The sequence below is a fragment of the Lates calcarifer genome, linkage group LG4 (assembly GCF_001640805.2).
Source record: "Lates calcarifer isolate ASB-BC8 linkage group LG4, TLL_Latcal_v3, whole genome shotgun sequence".
Taxonomy (NCBI): domain Eukaryota; kingdom Metazoa; phylum Chordata; class Actinopteri; family Centropomidae; genus Lates; species Lates calcarifer.
Window position 1 is genome coordinate 16,134,832 of NC_066836.1, and position 19,718 is coordinate 16,154,549.

The 19,718-nt window shown below is 41.3% G+C and overlaps 2 protein-coding genes and 1 non-coding gene across 9 annotated transcripts; 2 read left to right on the top strand and 1 right to left on the bottom strand.

Moving 5' to 3' along the window:
• Positions 1-4: 4 nt before the first annotated feature.
• Positions 5-78, top strand: trnan-guu (transfer RNA asparagine (anticodon GUU)). Its single transcript has one exon. It is a non-coding gene; the product is annotated as a tRNA-Asn (tRNA).
• On the top strand, positions 10-3,719 carry LOC108883656 (ubiquitin). 6 transcript variants are annotated; one of them, XR_007813047.1, is made up of 6 exons: positions 10-321; positions 563-671; positions 740-821; positions 1,657-1,726; positions 1,825-1,905; positions 2,608-3,719. XR_007813047.1 is itself a non-coding variant. In XM_051070096.1 (6 exons), exons 2-6 carry the CDS (start codon positions 642-644, stop codon positions 2,699-2,701), a joined length of 390 nt encoding a protein of 129 aa, XP_050926053.1. In that variant the 5' UTR covers positions 10-321; positions 563-641; the 3' UTR covers positions 2,702-3,719. The 6 variants fall into 6 exon arrangements, 5 of the variants coding, with proteins under 5 accessions (XP_050926053.1, XP_050926054.1, XP_018532560.1 ...); XM_051070096.1 differs by having other exon boundaries at positions 746-821; positions 1,640-1,726; positions 1,825-1,927; XM_051070097.1 differs by having other exon boundaries at positions 746-821; positions 1,640-1,726.
• LOC108883655 (homer protein homolog 3) lies at positions 3,464-19,703 on the bottom strand. 2 transcript variants are annotated; one of them, XM_018677040.2, is made up of 10 exons: positions 19,081-19,703; positions 18,853-18,901; positions 14,388-14,544; positions 12,798-12,929; positions 12,571-12,675; positions 11,367-11,479; positions 8,558-8,714; positions 5,535-5,642; positions 5,345-5,425; positions 3,464-5,207 (listed from the first exon to the last, which is right to left on the bottom strand). In XM_018677040.2, exons 2-10 carry the CDS (start codon positions 18,873-18,875, stop codon positions 5,022-5,024), a joined length of 1,062 nt encoding a protein of 353 aa, XP_018532556.1. In that variant the 5' UTR covers positions 18,876-18,901; positions 19,081-19,703; the 3' UTR covers positions 3,464-5,021. The 2 variants fall into 2 exon arrangements, with proteins under 2 accessions (XP_018532556.1, XP_018532554.1); XM_018677038.2 differs by having other exon boundaries at positions 11,367-11,500; positions 19,081-19,701.
• Between the last annotated feature and the right edge of the window lie 15 nt (positions 19,704-19,718).

The following is a 19,718-nucleotide window of genomic DNA, read 5'->3' on the forward strand; positions in this document are numbered from 1 at the left end:
AGTTGTCTCTGTGGCGCAATCGGTTAGCGCGTTCGGCTGTTAACCGAAAGGTTGGTGGTTCGAGCCCACCCAGGGACGATACTCATTTATATTTTTTTTCTTTTACAGTGTTAAATTATTATGGACGTGGCAATCTTTACTCGTATTGTCTAAACATATCAGATCGTTACCGGTAACAACAACGTGTCTGCACCTGCGATTTACACACTCCCTCCGCTGTACCAGCGGGGCAGTGAATGCAAGACTGGATGAGCTTGTTTCCTTTCTAAAGCACGGAACAGGGCTAATCGGATTCCTCTTTTGCCAAACTGCTGATGTATGGTAAGCAAGTGTAGGTTTTATAACTTCTAAAATGATCGTTTGTTTTGGTTGATTTCGGGAAATGCACTGTAATATGTAACAAATACAGACACCGAGATAGTTCATTGTAAATAAGAGGAAGTAACTACTATTTGAAGTACAGGAATAGCAGATTTGTCTCTTTTTTGGTCTGCTTTTATTGTGATATTTATGTTGGCTGACCCATACTAGTCTGACAGACACATTTATGTCTTCCTTTTAGTAAACAATGCAGATTTTTGTGAAAACACTGACGGGAAAAACCATTACCCTTGAGGTGGAGCCCAGTGACACTATAGAGAATGTCAAAGCCAAAATCCAAGACAAAGAGGGTGAGAAAAATATAAATAGTTTCTATGATTTCCTTTTTCTTTTTTGACATTACTGCTTCATTCGGTAGTGATAGCAGAGAGAGGCGGGGGAGACAGAGGGGATGATATCCAGCAAAGGTCCCGGGCTGGATTCGAACCTGAGCCGCTGCGGTAAGGACTCAACCTCATAAGCTTAAATGCCAGTGTCCATTAACTGTCCTAAACTCTATGTCTCTTAATAACGTGACTGAAATATCAGTCTCAAACTCAGCCTAGTATCATATCCTCTAGTTAAATCTTATGTGATTAAATGCAATGCTTAATCCCCATAATACTGTGTGTTGCTGCCCCTTATTCTGCCTCTCATTCAGATTCCTAGTAAAAGTTAGCTGTTAGCCTGAATTAGTTAACCATTAGCTAACGATACTTTCTGTGTTTGCTCCATGGATGTATTGGTCTCCTTTAGGACGCAACCCAATCTGCAATCTCTTGTGATTAGTCCACATCCAGTGTCACTTTGGACAGTGAATACCACGATTGAAATTGAGGGTTCGTCATCCAATCACGGCCCCTCTCTCCATTGCTAGATGTGGTACTGCAAGCACAGTCTGCATCCAAGTGTTTAAAGTAAACTGTTACAGATGAACCCTGTTAGAACTGAGGCTAAACACTAGCTGTTTCTGTCTGTTCATATTTTGTGTTAGTTTGTTCAGCCCTCCCAAATTTACCACACAAAATAAATCCTTGACGGTCATTTGACCATCACTTATACTAAGAACAGACCTACTGTTATTATATAGAAGTTGTACATAAGAGCACATGCATTGTAGCTGTACAGGGTCAGTTCATATCAGCAGTATTCAATCCATCAATTCCATTGATGTCTAAGGAAAATCAATTATTATATAGGGCCTATTGCAAGTTTGAGTAACACATTGATCACAGGCTTGGCATTTTAGAGGCAGCTTCAAATGTTAAATGACTTTTAGGTATCCCCCCTGATCAGCAGCGTCTCATCTTTGCCGGAAAACAGCTCGAGGATGAACGCACCTTGTCGGACTATAACATCCAGAAGGGTAGGTGAAACTTCCACAGTGCCAAGCTATCACGAATTTAAAAGGCAGGCTCATCATTGTTGAATCATGATTATTTGCCAATTTCTTTCCTCCCTCAGAGTCCACCCTCCACCTTGTCCTGCGTCTGAGAGGGGGCATCATTGAGCCATCCCTGAGGCAGCTGGCTCATAAATACAACTGTGAGAAGATGGTCTGCCGCAAGTACATGTGCAAAGCTAATACACCGTTATATGAGTGAGGCTGAACTGATTCTCAGAAAGAGCAGAGGGAGGAGACTAGGCCTTGACTGTCTAAGCCTGTTTCTGTGGCAACGAAATATGTCAAATGCAAAATTATCCTTTTACTGGCAAGAGGATGACTCTCTACTGTTTTTTTTTTTCTTATTTAATTTTATTTTTATTTCATTAAGAGCATAAAACAGTGGCCCTCAAACTGTGAGGTGGACCAAATGGGGGAATACAGTTCATGTTAGTGACATCAAATAACTTTAAATTTGTTATGAATTTATTCACTTTTATTAATAGTTGATAAAAACTGAATTTGTTACAGTGGGGAGTGTGACATGACTTCCAAGGGCACAAGAGGTCTGATAACTACAATCCTACCTAAATGGTATCAGTGTAGTTAGGCTGGTAGAGTTCAAATAATTTGAATCTAATCAGTGGGTTATTAAAGCCCTCAGTAAGCCATTAAGCTATTTAAATAGTCGTCTAATGAAACTGTGGTTTAGAGCTGGAGAGAACACAATAAAAAGCCTTGACAAAGTGAATCATATTGGTTGTGTGTTGATGAGAGAGGAGATGTTGCTGACATTCATTGCTGAAAACGAAGAGGATGATGCTGCAGTACTTTTACCTAACAGTTTGTTCCCCTCATGCCAGGCGCTACGCTCGTTTGCATCCACGTGCCGTCAACTGCCGCAAGAAGAAGTGTAGACACACCAGTAACCTCAGACCTAAGAAGAAGCTGAAGTAGACACCTGGAATCAGTGATCACTGTTGTCAATAAAAGCATTTTGACAAGCAGCACTGATAATGATTCATTTCTTATTTACAGTTATCTGCACATTGACACATTTTCAGCATGTTCATCTGTAGCTGCTTCAGCTAATGTCAAGTCTGACTGTAAATACATGTGATGACACATAAAAACTAATGCGATCATAATGGTTCAGTGTGCCTCGCTACATTGTAGGAAACCTAGAAAACCATCAGGGTGGTTAGAGCTGGTGTTTATTCTGTGAAGCGTTCACTTTGTAATAATGGCTTTTTAGTGTATTAAATCATATTGAGTACAACAGTATGTTGTAGGCCTTATTGATCCAGCTGTGTATTGACAACTTGCGTGGATTTAGATTGATTAATCAATGCTTCGTCACATTTCATGTCCATCAAATGTGGTATGTGGGCACTCAGCTGCATCTGTGTTGTTGTAGAGCAGTTAAAGGATTCTGTTGGATCCTGTTTGTAAAGGTGTAAAATGTGAAATCCCAGGAGGTGTTACTCACAATAGATATTGCCAGATTGCAACTGATGAGGGGAGTTTACACAGACAAAACAAAAAAACATACACCAGAGGTTGACACTATGTTCTACAAGGTCAACTCTGTACTGCTATTCTTCTTATAGCTGTTTAACTCCTACCAGTCACGATCCCACCTATCAAACTGTATGTTGCAAAAAAATTAATTAAGCAGATGGTCCACATACACAAAGAAAATACATTCAAATAACCGAGTGACTGTATTCTTTGCTTTTATTTCCAAACTGTCATCACAACAGCTCCAAGTTTCAGACACAGAGCTGGCATGACTGTCCACACTCATCCTTAAAACAGAGCAGTAAGGCTTGAAAAAATGAATACAAACACTGCATGATAGACCATGTTAAACAATACAGTCTGTGTAATAAAAAGACTCTGAACTAGACGTTCTGTTTTTCTTTTTTTCATACAGTACAGCCACACTCTCAAGGCCTAGGGCATACAGTACTGTCCACAGCTAAAGGTAACGTGCTGAAAAACGACAGAAGGCAAAAAATGTCTCTTAAATTTCCTTGGATGCGTTCACACCAATCAGAGCGACATGTTCACTAAGATAAGCAGCTATCGTAAATAAGTTGTTAAGTCAGTTGTATGTTTAGAGATGATGCACAGGAGCATTATGTACTCTGGGCCAGTCCAAATGTGAGTTAAACCTATCTGTAAGACTAAGTGATGACTTTTATTTCTTATGGATACTCATTAATTACTGTAGCATTGTTGATTTATATCATTTTGAAAAGACTTATTTATCCTAATTTTAATTGCATAACACATCCTATCTACTAACATGTACTTAAGAGTTAGAGTAACTTACTTTAGATTTAAAGGATCCTAACAAGCTTAAATGAAGGTGTGATAATAGACGAGCTGCTGAGACCTTATCAGTGACTCTGCTCTTAACATTTGATCTTTGGTGTCAATATTCAGATCTACTGTTTAAGTTCAAGTTGCGTGTCCATGCCTCCCCCCAATATGAAAACACTATTAGCAACTATTCTAACTATTTCACTGACCCTGAACATTAATCATTGCTTGTTCCTGTGGAAAAGCACCACCTGCAACCACCTTCTCCTCCACATTACAGCTGCTACATTATGCATGCGTGACTACAGGACCGTGCACAAGGTTATCTCCGCACAAATCAAACTTTGTTGACCGTTAATTCTGTAATAATTATGTTGTATGCAAGTTCTTAAATAGGCAAATCTCTTTAAAGTAATTGTGCGCTCTTTTATTTGCACTCACTTTTCACTGAGTGTAATGTTCCTGTCTCTATACGCATGGACTCATTTTGTTGTAAAGGTGTTTAAATATTACCTGTCAGATGCAAAAAAAAACAAGGCCTCTCATCGTTCATATTGACACTGCATTGCCGTATTTTTTTATACAAAAGTCATACTTATGAAAAACTACAAGCACCAGTTCTCAATATTAAATGTCTAACACTGTTAAGCACTTACCTTAAAGTTGGTTTATTGCATTGAATGTTACCCTTGAAAGCAACATGAAGCGTTACATTAGATTGGACAAGCAATACCATGTATATGCTGCTGCATAGGCCAACACTTGCAGTATGTAGTTGAGCACAGCACAGCCACTGCTGCAACACAGACATGGAGCAACCCTCCTGCAGCCGAGGTGGTTCTTGTGCTTGAAGAGGACCAGCTCCATCTCGTTCTGCTTCACTCCCTGCTGCCAAAATCGAACCCCGTCTTTCTGTTCCAGCTCTCTCGCAGACTGTGTTTTTCCCTTCTTACTTGTCGATGAGTTTAACCAGGCTCTGACGGAGGTCATTAAGGTCAAAGATCTTGATGTCCAGAATTTCGATGGCCCTCTGGATCTCAGTGTCCATGCGATCCCGTTCCTCCAGAGAGTTACTCAGGTTCTGCTCTGTGTTCTGGATGCGCCGCTCCAAATCTGAATTACGCATCTCCATCTCCTGCAGAGAGGGTCAGTCAAAGGTCGGGGCCCCAAGGAAAATTTGAAGAACTCAATTTACCTACCGACTATTTCACTATTATGTGTACAAACTTTATGAATGCAATGCAAACCACGTTGTTATAATCACGCTCCTACCCGTAATCTGTGTATGGCCTCATCTCTGTCGTGCTCCATTTCATGGTACTCTGCTTTCTTGCTTTGCAAAATGTGGATTTCCTGGAAAAGAATGAAAGCCTCACTTGAGTTTGAGTAGCTGCATCATTCATTGCAACATTGCAGCTTTCCACCTCTGACTCTCGCTGATAACAAAAAAAAAGGTACCAACCTCATCTTTGGCCTTGAGCAGGGCCTCCAGCTCCTCCAGTGACTGGGTCAACTCATCCTTCAGCAGGTCGCTGGGACCTTGGCCTCCATGGGCCTCCAGTTCAGCCACCTAACAACATACATACAAACACAATGAATTAAATCATGTTCAGCATGTTGGGCATGGCTTCTTAAAGTGGACATTTGGTAACTTTCACATCCACACAACAGTATTCTTAAAAAATTAAAGACCTAGGTGACGTTTACGCAACATTTATTCCCGGTGAGGTACTACGCAGCTACACAGAGAGCCACAGTAAGCAGAAGTCTCTCAGGTCAGTCAACCAGTGTTTTCTGGATGTTCCTCCAAAGTCTGAAATAGTTGTTTACCTCTCACTATCAGGTCATCCAGTCCTTGGGTTTGTTACTTTCCAGTCTGTCTGATATTTTCGTGCTAAATGCTTTTATTGTTTTTTTATTAAGTGCTATATAAATAGACTTAACCTTCTTACTATTACAAATTAACTTGGATGGTGTAATAGGAACCTGTCTCATGTCTTATGTTGGATTTTAAGTTGCCTATTAGTCAAAAAACATCTACATATGCTGAAGTTAAAACTTGTGCTGCAACAAATGTAATTATTAGCATGTTGGAAAAATGTTGTGCAAAACATTAACATAATTCAAACACACTGCATTCTGTAATTCTTCAAAGCTTCTTTAAGAAAGTATCAGTGATCTTAGTGAGCACACAAAACATGAAAAACATATCAGCCTGCCTCTGATCTGCAGAGAGAACCCGCACAACACTGCACTGTGGCCAGAGCAGCTAATAATACTCCACAGGATTTAGTTTCAGTCTGACATGCCTCTCAATTTTATCTGCTTATCATGACTCATATTTTTACTTGACTGTAACTACAAGGTAAAAACACACTATAACTTCACCTCCTACTATGATTCATCAGCAGACAGATGATGGCCGTTATCATGTAAACAGAAGTGACACCCTCACTGCAGAATCATCTGGGCCCCATGAATCAGAAATAAACAGGAGGACTCCTCTAAATGTGCCCCAGTGTTTGACAGAGACAGGCTGGATATATTTTAAACCATGTATGGTTGAGACTAGAAGGAGCTGCAGAAAGAAGAAGTAGAGGAGGAAAAAAAAAAAAGAGAGAGAACCGAGTAGATGCCAGCTCCCTCTGGTGATTTTTCATTTTTTCCTAACTGGGGCATTGAAAGTAGGATATTGCTGTCCTACAAACCCCTCTCCCTCTCACACCACCCCTGAGACGTGAACCATTTTCAGCCACCTGGTCCCCCTCCTCCGACACAGAGAACAAGAACTTAGGCTGAAGGAAACAGGGTTCTTGATTGCACAAATTCATTTGGACCAAAATGGTTAAAACTGTTTCTCGTTGAAATACCAGACGAGTGCTAAAGAATTAAAAAGCAGTGATCGATCTGGCTATAATGGAAAAGGATCAAGGTTTGTAATTGTCAGCCTGAGGCGACGGCATTCCTTGAGGAATCAGCTACTAGCAAAGGTGAAAATACCTTTTATTGATGAGTGGGAATTGAGGAGGGGAGGATGGGGTGGGAGTTGAGGGGGGGGCATCTGCCACTGGTACCTGAAAGGTAATTCAAGCATAAAACCCTCCTGAGGCTCAGTGGATTTAGACCAAAATCCCTTGCGGTTAAATGTGACATTGATGTGTGTATACTGTAGTCAACTGGTTCAACCAGCAGGGAACACCTTGATTAAAGCTTTGGAGGGAAAATGCCTGCAGCCACAAGTCATGTCAAAGAATGATGAAGTGTGTTACCAGCCTGACTAATCTGTGTTTTTTTTTCATGGTGCTTTAAAACCAAGGAAATGAAATGTCTGAAAACGACAACCCAATCAAAACCCAGCATGAACTCCCTCAGCAGAAAGCAACAGATCGACAGAGTCCTGTCAGCGTCACCTTGTTCTTGTTTGAGAAAGGGTTTTCTTCAGCAATAACCCAGAGTGTCTGCTCTTGTTACAGAGCCTAACAACTCCAGCATCGATAATCAGGTGCGACCTTAACCACCAGCTCTGGCCTCGCAAGTCACTGGAGAATGAACAAGGACTCAGCCAGAGGACCTCAGAGGCCACAAGAGGGAACAGCTACTTTTCAGTGTTTGACTTGATAATGCTTGAATGCTTTTTGGCCCAGTTTAACTTCTCATTAACCAACTGTGTCTCATGTTTGAACAGATCTTTTTATATTGTCACCTCCTGTACTAAAAACACCACAGCACTGAGGGCAATGTTTCTACAAAGCTTTTCATCAAACATCCATCCACACAAACCACTTACCCCGTTCAGGGTTCACAGGCATGGAGCCTATCCCAGCATGCATTTGGGGTGAGGCAGGGTACATATCTACAGTCTATCACAGACCGTACCAATGGACAATTTAAAGTTTGTAATGCACCTTTTGATGATGGATGAAATTCCACTTTATCAAAACTAACCAACAACAATCAAAACTGTTAATAAAATACTACTCAGTTACCTAGCTAATCGTAGCTGTATTTATGAAACAGGTTATACAGGGTTGCTGTTATTTGAACTACCAAACTGGTAAAAAAAAAAAAAACTTTGACAGAAATCTCTGTTCACCTCTTCAACCAAAACTTCTGGTTTTTGGGTATCAACTATATTAAAAAACATCTAGAAAATAACTGAAAATATCAATTTTTTATGGCTGATACGAAATTTAACCTCCCACCTGCATACAACAACTACATCCATGTAGTTATTTCAGGGGTAACAACCATAAAACTAATTTTATGGCCGTTATTTGCTAGTTTGACATGAAGCTGTACTAGCAACCTACTCTTGACTGATACAGGAACACATCTGGTATGTGTTCACTCCGGGGTGATTTGCTGCTTTTGAATTAATGTTTCAATAATGGATAATTCAGTGTTCTGGATAAACACACTTAAAACAGAACATCTTCAAAGGGCCCCCTGTGGCTGAGTGTCAGACTGAATACAGTAGAGACTCACCTGTTCTCGCAGCCTCTCAGTCTCCTCCTGATAGGCTGCCAGCTGTTTTTTCCACTGCTCCACATTAGCGTTAGCCTCATGCAAAGCTGCCACCAGCTTGGAGTTGCTGTCCTGCAGAGTGAAGAGCTCAGCTTCCAGGTTCATCTCACAAATAGACCTGAAGAACACAAAAACAAAACTGTAAACCAGCAATACATGTTGCATGATACATATAATACTGTACCTGTACTGTGCTGAAACTTTTTATCATATGGTTTACGTGACACTTAAGTATCACACATATTTTGAGTCAACATGGATGAGACGTCTTTAAAGCTCTCAGACAAAATGTGAATTTGAAGGGCCATCTGAGTTTTCGTGAGTCAACTCAGCAACCTGAAGCCAAATGTTTCAACTGGTTGTGTAGTAACAGCCAAACTTTCCTGCTGCCAAACCTTTGGAACATGATGAAACGCTGTTGACCTGTTTAACACAAGCACTGACACTGTTAAAGGAGGTTATACTGAGGACTACAGCCTGCAGCGACACACCTACAGCCCAGAGTGAAGGTCAGATACACTCATTAAAATGCCCAAACAAGACTGTTCCCACAGTAATCCTCTAATCCTGGAGGGTCAAGTATTAAAAGTTGTCTTTATCAAAACACTGAATATAACATTCAAAGGCTACTTTTAAGAAGAAGAATACTGAGGTGTTATTAGCTGACTGTCTCTTTTGTGTAGTTTCCAATGATGCTATCCTGCTCATCTTGGCTCCACATAAAACATCACTATCTGTGAGGCCTAAGGCTGAATCTTACTTGGGACTGTGTGACTGTATACACTGTATTTAGTCCAAATATATGATACAGTCACTCATTTAAAGACTTGAGATAATTAAATGTCATCAATTTCTATCAATGTTTGTACAATCTGTAAAAATGATCAGCAGCTCTTCATCTTTGATCCTCTGCCCTTGTTTGGTCTCTCTACATCTCAAAAGCTTGAGGTTGTCCCATGGCAACAGTTTACCATGGCAACCATTCAGAAGCAGCTGTCTGTTGTAATAATTGGACTGTAGGATATAAAAGCATCGTGGGCGGCTCAAAGGACTGAATGAAGGGATGTTTACGAGCCTTATTTGATGCTACGTATGAGTCACCTCAACAATGGCCTCTTCACCTCCTACAAAGCTTAACAAACTGAATGACGTCAAGCTGTAATTGACCCGAGAAATGAAAACCGTATTAATGCTCTGAACACTGCTGGGAAGGTGGAAGTCAAAGGTAATGGATGATCTGGTCGAGTGCGATGGATGGTATAGATCACATGAAATCTGCAATAACCTCATGAAGTTCAGCTGGTGTTAAAATTACTGTGGTCAAAATCATATATATTCTCAACTGCAGTGTGAATACTGGCACCATCGTAAGGATGACACCATTTTACATTCTGTCTCAATAATGTGGTTTCCATTGTTAACTGCAAAAAAATATGTTAACGCCATTATTTAAGCTTCATCACAGCTTAATGTATAGTGTACAGACATGAGAGTGACGAGCCTGTGAATATTCTCATTCATCCAGTTATCTCAAGGAAATTTCAATCAACTTTCAATGGACTTAGTTATTGTCTAGGAAGACGTTTCACCTCTCATCCAAAAGGCTTCATCAGTTCAAAAGTAGAGAGTCTCTAAAAGTAAAGAAACAATCCCTCAACAGAGGAGGAGGTCTAAGACATCCACCTATCTCCAATTTACAATGCCGCCCTTTCATCCCTTCCCAGGAGACTCAACGATTTGGCCTCTAAGAAAAACAACGATTCACAAATGGCCTCATGTGACTCCAATGACTGTCAATATAACACAAGGGGGCACTAACGAAGTCGAAACTAACTTTTCTACCACCGATTGTCACTCTAACGACTTTCGTTGGCACATGGAGCACAAAGGATCCATGACATCATTGGTCTTGTGAAAGCCCTCATAGAGCTAAAATACCTGGGTCTCCACACCAGTTAGTTGGACCAGTCCCAGCCTGGTCAGATGCGAGCATGAACTGATGAAGCCTCTTGGATGAGAGGTGAAACGTCTTCCTAGACAATAACTAAGTCCAGTTGCGTTCGATTGAAATTTCCTTGAGATGACATGAGAGTGATATCAATCTTCTGATCTAACTCTTACTTATATATATATATATATATATATACATACACACACACATATATATATATATACATACACATACACACACACACACACACACACATATATATATATATATATATATATATATATATATATATATATATATATATATATATATTTACACTGCACAAATAATTCCTTGCATTTAACAAAAACGTCTTAGCACACAGCGCATTTACTGAAAATTTGCTGGAGCTTTGGGAGTTGGCTCAGTTTCATGGATATGTTTATCACCTGTTGGTTATTACTGTCAGTATCAGTCATTCTTAGATCTGTGTGACAAGTGGGCAGCTCCATCCACTGATGAAAGCTCTGAGATGCATGTTTGTGAGCGATGGATAAAGCCATAACTTATAAAAGTTTTTCTCTTGTTTCTAATCAGTCATTGAGTTTGAACTTTATGTGCAGCAAAGCAGAATAGAAAGAAAGAAAAGCAACTGAATTCTTAACACCTACACAAAACAAGCATTTCACAAAGGGATTCCTATTACTGTGTTTAACTGTTTGAATAGAGGGTGAGATTGGAGAATAAAGTGTTTGTGGTTTCTTCAGTTTCTGTTTTGTTGGTGTGTGTGTGTGTGTGCGTGTGTGTGTGTGTGTGTGTGTGCGTGCATAACTCAGTTACCCTTCAGAGAGCATCTTTTTAATGCGCTCCTTCTCAGAAGACAGGGTGATGTCTGCGCTCTGGCTGCGGAACAGCTTGTCCTCAGGTCCGTTCACGCACATCACAGGTGGAGACTGGAGTTCATCAGAGAGGTCCTGAGAAACACATCAGTAAATGGACTCTCCTGACAACACACATGTCTCTACAACAAAACAGAGTCTCATCACCACCAGAGGAGAGAGGCTGCTCATGAGAACTACTTTTAGTCCAGACATTTAAATGAAAAACACACAATACTGACAGCAAGAAAGATTTCCAGAGTGTATTTGCACACATAGTGAATTTGTTGTGGTTTAAATGACTTCCAGAGACAGTTCCTGTTTTGTGTGGTGCCAAAAGATACAATAATGAAAGACTCACCTGAGAGAACTAGAGGGAATCCATCAGGCAGAAAAACAGACAGAGAAACTTGTCAACACAAATCACACCATACACAATGACCTTTTAAGAATATCACACTCTCAATTACATTTAGCTGTATGATCAGTAATGCTGCACATTGCTACTTAGCACGCATCAAGCACAATTAATCTGCACACTTCAATTTTCTGGAGCTTTGGCTCCTTCAGTGTGTTCATTAAATCAATAAACGCGTGGAGTGAGAGATGTCACTTGGAATGTGCTCAGCTGTAGAATTAAAGGCAAATGGGCATGTTTCTCATGACCAAGCAGATGTAACTGATGGGTAATTATTCCCTATTGATCAAAAAGGGCCCTGAGCCGACTACATTTTCATCATTACAGTGTTGGAGACGGAGGCTCTTTAGGTAGCGTTGCAGATGAGGTGCACCGCTGAGCAGCACAGGATAATTTTACCATCGTCCTAGTTTTCTTCACTTTTACTTCCCTCTGAGACAAGTGACCCAGCTCATCTTTCTTCTACCTTTCTTTCCTTTTTCCCTCCATCCCCTTCCTTTGATTCAATCAAAGCGGCTCTGTCTAATAGCTGGAGTGCTGCACAGTATCACAGGTGCATTCATCTATTGTAACCTTGGCCTGTGCTCACAGTCTCCTCAATCTTAAAATGCCAAAAAAAAGCAACCAAACAAAAAAAAAAAAAAACGCGCCGTTTGATGTTTTTGTGGATCGTGACAAATTTTTCATCTGCAGAGGCTTGCTCTACTTTCATGTTTACATTTTTGTTTTCTATAAGGGCAGAGCTCACCTGAGGAGCAGCGATGGTGAGCGCCGTGTTGGCCAGTTCTTTATCCTGCGACTTTTCTCGTGCCAGGCGAGCTGCATCTTTCACCTCCTTAAACTTATCTGAGAACTTTTCAAAAGAGGACAAGTGATAAACTGTTTCAGGTAATGAAACATTAATAATGCAGGACTGGTTAACCATACTGAGTGCTTTTCAGTGCTTTAACCTCTGTGGACCTTGGTGTAATTTACCTGGTGCAGCTGTTGCTCTGTAGCAAAACCCAAACCATACACAGTGTTGGCCCTGCTGTCAGCCCATTGACCAAACTTCTGGGACGTCTTGGTGAACGTCATGCTTGGTGTAACAGTGCAGTTGATGATTGCCTGCACATGCAGAGAGAACAAAATTGATCATCCTATCAGAGGGCAGGTTGGAGGAGTTTGTTATTTTAGGATACTGGGGGAGGGCATTGTTTATTCCCATAGTCAGCGAGAGGGTCCAAAGGATGAATAATATCACTACACCAGGCCTTGTTTCAGACACTATAACCCTATAGCATCTTCTATACACATGGTAATCTTTTTTTACTCAAGTGCAAGAAAACATATGAAATGTTACATATGAAAGGTTTAATTCCAGAAAGTGTATCTTTTGTTAATTGATAATTTTGCATCATTATTTGACTATCGCTCTTACATAAGCCTTGTCCACACTGAGATAACTTCATGTTTCAGATATTTGCTGGAAAAGTAAAGAGCACAGGCAAACATCTGTGCCTATGGTGACATTTGTGAAACATTAACTCTCCACTGGGATTCCTGGCAATCAGCTATTTTCAAGCATTTCTCCCCCGAGATGTGTTTGTTCTTTTAAAAATGAATGTTTTGAACATGATCAAAAATCAGAGCTCTGCCACATCCTGAGCTCTTGCTGTAAGAGCAGTGGCAGATTTAACGTATATTTCTGACAAAGAGATGGGCAGCAGTGAAGATACATAAACACAGCTTATCCACCGGGTTCATCACCTCATTCTCAGGGAAGTGGCTGAAGCCACCTCTCTCCCCCTGGGAAAGAGGTGGCATGAGAAAAATATTAGAACAGACCTATTTATAAACCTTTTTACGTCATCTCCAGCGTTACAGTAATGGGACTGATTTAAAACCCCAGAATTGCAGGGCAGTGGCAGCTTAGGAGGAGGCTTTTCCCCTCCTTCTTTCCCTTCCAACAAATGATTACATGAACTCTACAGTCTGCATTTCTATGGTTTGACACAACATGTTGGACAGTGGCAGCAGCAGTGAAGATTACTCTGGAGGCAGACACCAGTCCGGCCAGGATTGGGCTGCTGAACGACCAACTGCCACCCCGCACTGCCTTCTGGGAGGTAGAAATGTGGGTCAGACTGGAGGTGCTAAGAAGAGATCAGATAGACCACCCCCCTCTCCCTCTACCCCACTGCTTCATGTGGCCTCTTGCTCGTAATCTAAATCCACAGAACTGCAGAGAAAGACGCCTGGGCTCAACACTCACTGTGGTTTTGTTTATTGCATATTTCTTAACCTCACAGATTTTCTGGTATGGCTGGTGCAGAGGGAAATCAATGTGAAGCTGTTGTTTGTCTTGCTGTGTTTGGCCTCTGGCTTTGTCACCAATACTGAAAAGCCTCTTTTGATGCCAAGGGCACCACCTTCACTGCTATCAAACAGTATAACACTAGTCTGAGGAAAACCCTCAGAAAAACATATTCGACTGTGACAGATAGATCATTTGCATATCATTTCTGGGCAACCAGTATCCTGTGTTTATTTCAAAACTTTATTACCGTTTTCCCTCCCTCTCACCTTGGTCCCGCCCACGCTGATGATGCGGTAGACATTACGATTGGCATCATAGAAGAAGGACACGGTGACGGCATGTTTGCTGGCAGGGATCCAGTTCCTCTTGGTGGTGGGGTCGATCTGGAAAACATGGGCCCGGGCGCTAAAGATCGGCTGCTCCCTGGAGGAGGAAACACAGGGTGAGAAAAATTTTGGATATCTTCAAATCTTAATGACCATAATCTTTTTGCATGGACTAAAATGTGTTTGTTTTTTCTGGAGTTGAACATCTAAACCTGAAAACTTTGTATTATTATATAATCCTGCTCATTTTGTGCCTTGATTTTGCTTAAAAGGGGAAATCCTTGATTATCTTCATGATGAGACATCTCCGTCTGACTCTCTGCCATCCAGGGACAGATGTTGGAATCATCCTTTGGCTTGCTCCTACACTTTTTCCTGCGTCATTCACCAGCCATACAGGGGCTGTGACATAACTGGCAAATGATGTTGACTAAAACGCTCTGAACCCTCTCCCAGAGTCGCTCACCCTGCACCCTCCGCTCTGCTCCTGGCAGCGTTTGCAGGGAGGTATCCTGGATACGAGGTAAATATATCAAAGCAACAAAGTCGCTAGTGTTGGGAGGTGGTTTAGCCACTGTCATGTGGTTTGAATACCAAGACTGCTAAAAGTCTTTTCTCATTTTAACTCTCTTCTTCCTCTTCATCTGGAGTCAGTCCAGTCCAGTCAGTACATTTACAGCACTGGGTATTCCCACAGTTTGATACAAAATAAAGTTGAGTACATATGACAACATCAGTCTAAGCATGCAACCAAAATTTTGACCATATGATGGTTTTTCCTACTTTTTCTGACATGAATGCATGTACCAAATTTAACACTTTCCAGATAGATTTTTCATTCAAGGTTAATGAACACCAACCTCATGGTGTCACCAGATGAAAAGTCAGGGGACCACCAAAACCATTAGGATTTATTCTCTAGACCCTATGGGTGTCTGTGCCAAATATCATAGCAACCGATTCAGTGGTTGTCAAGACATGTCAGTCTGGACCAAAGAGGTGCAAAGACAGATTGGTGTTGCCATCCCAACAGCAACAGCATGGATAAAAACACCACTTACTACAAAATAAATCACTGACAAGATAATGGATGAAGGCCACTCTGATGCCCAGATAATGTTAATAAAAGAAAATCAAATGAGCTGAAAAGCTGAGAGACAAGACCATCACATAATACCACATATGGCAGATATGGAATCTAAGACATATGAGCAGGAGTGTTCACTGTGCAGGTCTTCTGTCTGAACTGTCTTTAATTATAAACCCAATTATAAACTCAATGCTGATGTTTCTGAGTAACATTGATAGTGAATATTGTCATTAACAGGAAACAACACATAGACAGTACCAACACTGATTAGACAGTGAAGAGTATTAGTATCAGAGCTCGTCTCCGTTTCATCAAACTGTTGCCTAAAAAGCCTAATTAAAGTATGAAATGGTAAAAACCAGGACACTGCTTCTTCTTCGGCGCAGTATTGTAAATTGCTGTGGCTGTTCCCAGTAGAACTGTGTGATTTTGGCCAGTCACCGTGCATTTATATCTGACCCCATTAGTGACACACAAATCCAGTAATGGTCTCTCTGTGTCTTCTCACCATAGGAGATCACGATAAAAAAAAGGGACATGATATGGACTCGTACGTGCACAGTGTTTCAAGGACCGACTGTGAAGATGTCGATATGATCGGTGGCATTTTGACGGCACTCCAGTCTGATAATATCCTTCGCCATAAGTCCTCTCATCTCACAGTAATCCCCCCTGTTGTCAGTGGATCTGCTGCTTAGATTCCACAACCACTTGTCCACTGATCTGGGTTCTGATTGGGACAAGACACAGAGATGAGTGCAGCCTGTCTGAGGCTGAGAGTGAGATTTGTGGCTTTCTAGTGATATAATTCAACTGTCATCATAGAAGAATCTCATATAATGTTTTGGTTCTGTATCTTTAAAGTATCTGCTTAGGGTTTGCATATGACAACTTTAACCGGCGGCAGTGGAGAAGATGGCAAAATGACAAACAACGAAGTTGAAACAAGGAAGCAGCACAGTTTCAAGCCATCTTAACTATTTTTTACAGGCTTAGTAGTTCTGCTCATGATTTAACTGATCTTTATGGGTAAAACTAATGGTGTCCCTTTAACTGCAGAAAGAATCACCTGTTTGAATTCAAACTATGTCTGTATTGTAACGACGCAGCAGTACCAGATATAATGTCTTTTATATTTCAAACATTCTTCTTCTATGTCAAAACCAAAACCTGGCACCTATTACCCACAATGCAACTTCATTGTTGACAGTTGGTTCGAAGATCTGCTATGCTAGTAGCGGCTAATGTACTGCTAGCCTCAAGCAGAGATAAGGAGCAGGCTAAAGAGCTAACTTCTCTCTAACTCCATGCCCTCTATTTTTTTAAATAGAGGGCATAGAGTTAGAGACTTGTAGTCCTCAGACCCGATGCTGACTCAAGTGACATCACTTGAGGAAGCCATGCTGCTCCCTCTGGAGCCACAAAAGACTTCATACAACTTTTTACACACATGCAGCAGTACTCCCCAAGACCTGTTAAAAACACGAAGAAAGTGGCTGAGCTACCCTTTAACACTACATGATCAGATGTATTTTACTTTTAAAAATTTGTGTAAGTGCTGCAATTTCCTACAGCCTAACATAAAAAAATAACTTGTCTTGTCTGACCAGAAATCCAAAACCCAAAGATATCATATGAGAAACACAACAAATCTTTATGTTTGAGAAGCTGGAACTTGGAAATGTCTTAAACAATCAATCATCAAAACAGCTGCAGATTCATGTTCTGTCAATCAACTAATTGATTAATTGTTTCAGCTATTGAGCCCTACATCACTGAGGCCTGGCCATCCCTCACATATTCACAAAGGCCCATATAACCATCAATGGGGTTACGGATGGTAGGGAACAAAAAAAGACGCATGTGGAAGCCTCACTCACTTCACTGTGCTGTCCAGAAGGGCAGTGGAAACGGGGTTAGAAGGTCCCACACTCAATTATAAAGTTGTCCCATTTCTGCCACGCTTTGACCTTGCCTGAGGGTTGGTATCTGTTCTCTCCTGCTAAATATCTGGCATCTACTGGCATCCACCTAAGCAACATTCACACCTTCACCGACACTCACGATCGACCAGGAATAAAACCTGCAACCGCCCAAAGGCGAAGTCAGGAGTTTTACACAGAGGATGATTGGCTGTAAGTGTGTATATCTGTCTGTATACCATCTGTATACCTGTGTGTGAAAATTGTTGTTAAGACAAACTCTGGTGGTATACGACAGAGTGTGTATCTGCTAACTGGGCAGCAGTCGATCACTTCCCAAGGATCTTCAGCTGCTCGACCTTCATCCTCAGCAGATGGATGTGGCCGACAGTGGGGGTGTCTAAGTATAACAAAGCCTGACAGTGATTGGATGGAGGTCAGGGCTGAATAACCCCATGAATAACCCCACTAATTCCAACCACAACCTTCAATATCAGCAATCTGCTTTGCCTAGTTTCTCCTGTCACCCTCTGATCTATCTAAATCTTTTATACACAGCTGTTTAACATTACAAAGACAGATTTCTAAATGAGTGCAGTTGTGCTGGCGCTAAAAGAAAAGAAGTGGCTGCTTGTAACTATGTAGTCTTTAAATAATCCATCTAAAAGACAGCAGTACAACTATATCCGATTTCAGTAAGCAGTCAACACAACTGGCTGTGGCAGTTCACAGCTGTCCTGCTACAGATTAATACACACAAACCATAGGTACAGTGGAAACTTGCTTATTACAAATATATTTAACAAAATGGCAGAATTTTCTACATTAATTTGAAAGAAATTAGCAGCTTCATACGCCAATGCCTGCTCTGCACCTCTGTCCCTCTTTTTTTTTTTTTTTTTTTTTAGTTACAACACAAATTAAAACATCTCAAGCACAGCCATTACTGAGAATTATGGTGCAAATAATGTAAAAACTCTGGGGCCACACAGAGTAAAAACATTACAGGAGATGATGTTCTTAATTTAACAGATTTATCAAATCTGGAATGATCCTGCTCAATCTGTGTAAGTACTGGGGTGAAAGAAAGAAACCAGAACACTGCTCCAGATGTGCTGCAGACTGAAAACCATCAGAGCGCTGATGTTACAGGACACAACACTCCCAAATCTATGTTGCAGCATCACTACAATTTCAAACTATTGCTATTACTGTTTGTTTTTTTCATAAGTTACCACTAACTTTAGTTTGTTCTGAGCCCAAGATTATAAGATCTTTTCAGCTATTCAGTGGAGTGGTTAGTATCCCAAGGTCACAGGTACAAGAAATCACAATTTCATATAGAAAAAAAAATATATCAAGGTTGAGATACTAAGGCTCGGAGTGTTCTTACCTTTCTCTGTGGTGAGGAAACATCTTACAAGGTGAGTGAGACTTCTTTTCTACAAAAAACGGAGAGTTGAAGCATTAACCCAACAAATCTTAGTTCAAATTAGAGCAGAAAATGAAGAATTTGTTATTACTGAGAGAGTTTGCTCTAATTTAACAGCAAACTCTTTGCTCTGTATTTTCTCTTTAAGCCTAATTATTCCTAGGAAAATACTACCCCAGCCACACTTACCCCATTTCGGTGTAAACCCTCGTTGAGTCTGTTATCTAACAGTAATTCCGCACTGAAACTGCTGTTGCTGTCCCAGTCAGTTTCCTCTTTATTTCCCTCTGAGGTGCCAGATGCTTTATTCCTGCTTTATTCTCCAGGGAGATGGAGGTTTCTCTGCAAGGCGCCACACACAGCTTGCTGCAACCTGCGAAGTGTCAGCGGCAGCGTCCTGTCCTGGTCACCGCCGGGGTCCGCCGACCACCTCTGCGGAGCGCGGAGAGTCACAGCCCGGAGGAGGCGGAGCGGCTGACCTCGATGACTGAAGTGACCGCGGTCCCGTCCGTGTCCATCTTACAGCAGAGAGAAGCAGCGGCTGCTCTTTGCTCTTTCTTCTCGCTTTCTCTAGGAGCTCGTCCCGGTAGTCGCAGCTCTCTCTGCTTCTCCCGTCTCCCGGTTCTCAGCTCTTTATCGAGCCGGCGGCTCACATTCAACAGTGGTTACACAGTGGACAGTAGAGTACCACCTGCTGGCTCTGAAGGCTCCGAGCAGCCGCTACAGCTGCATGAGGCAGTGAAGCAGGGAAACTGTGTCAACCTGCCTGCAGCCAATGAGCCTGCATGTGTGCGTACTGCAAAACTGGATCTTATAGGTCTGCGGTG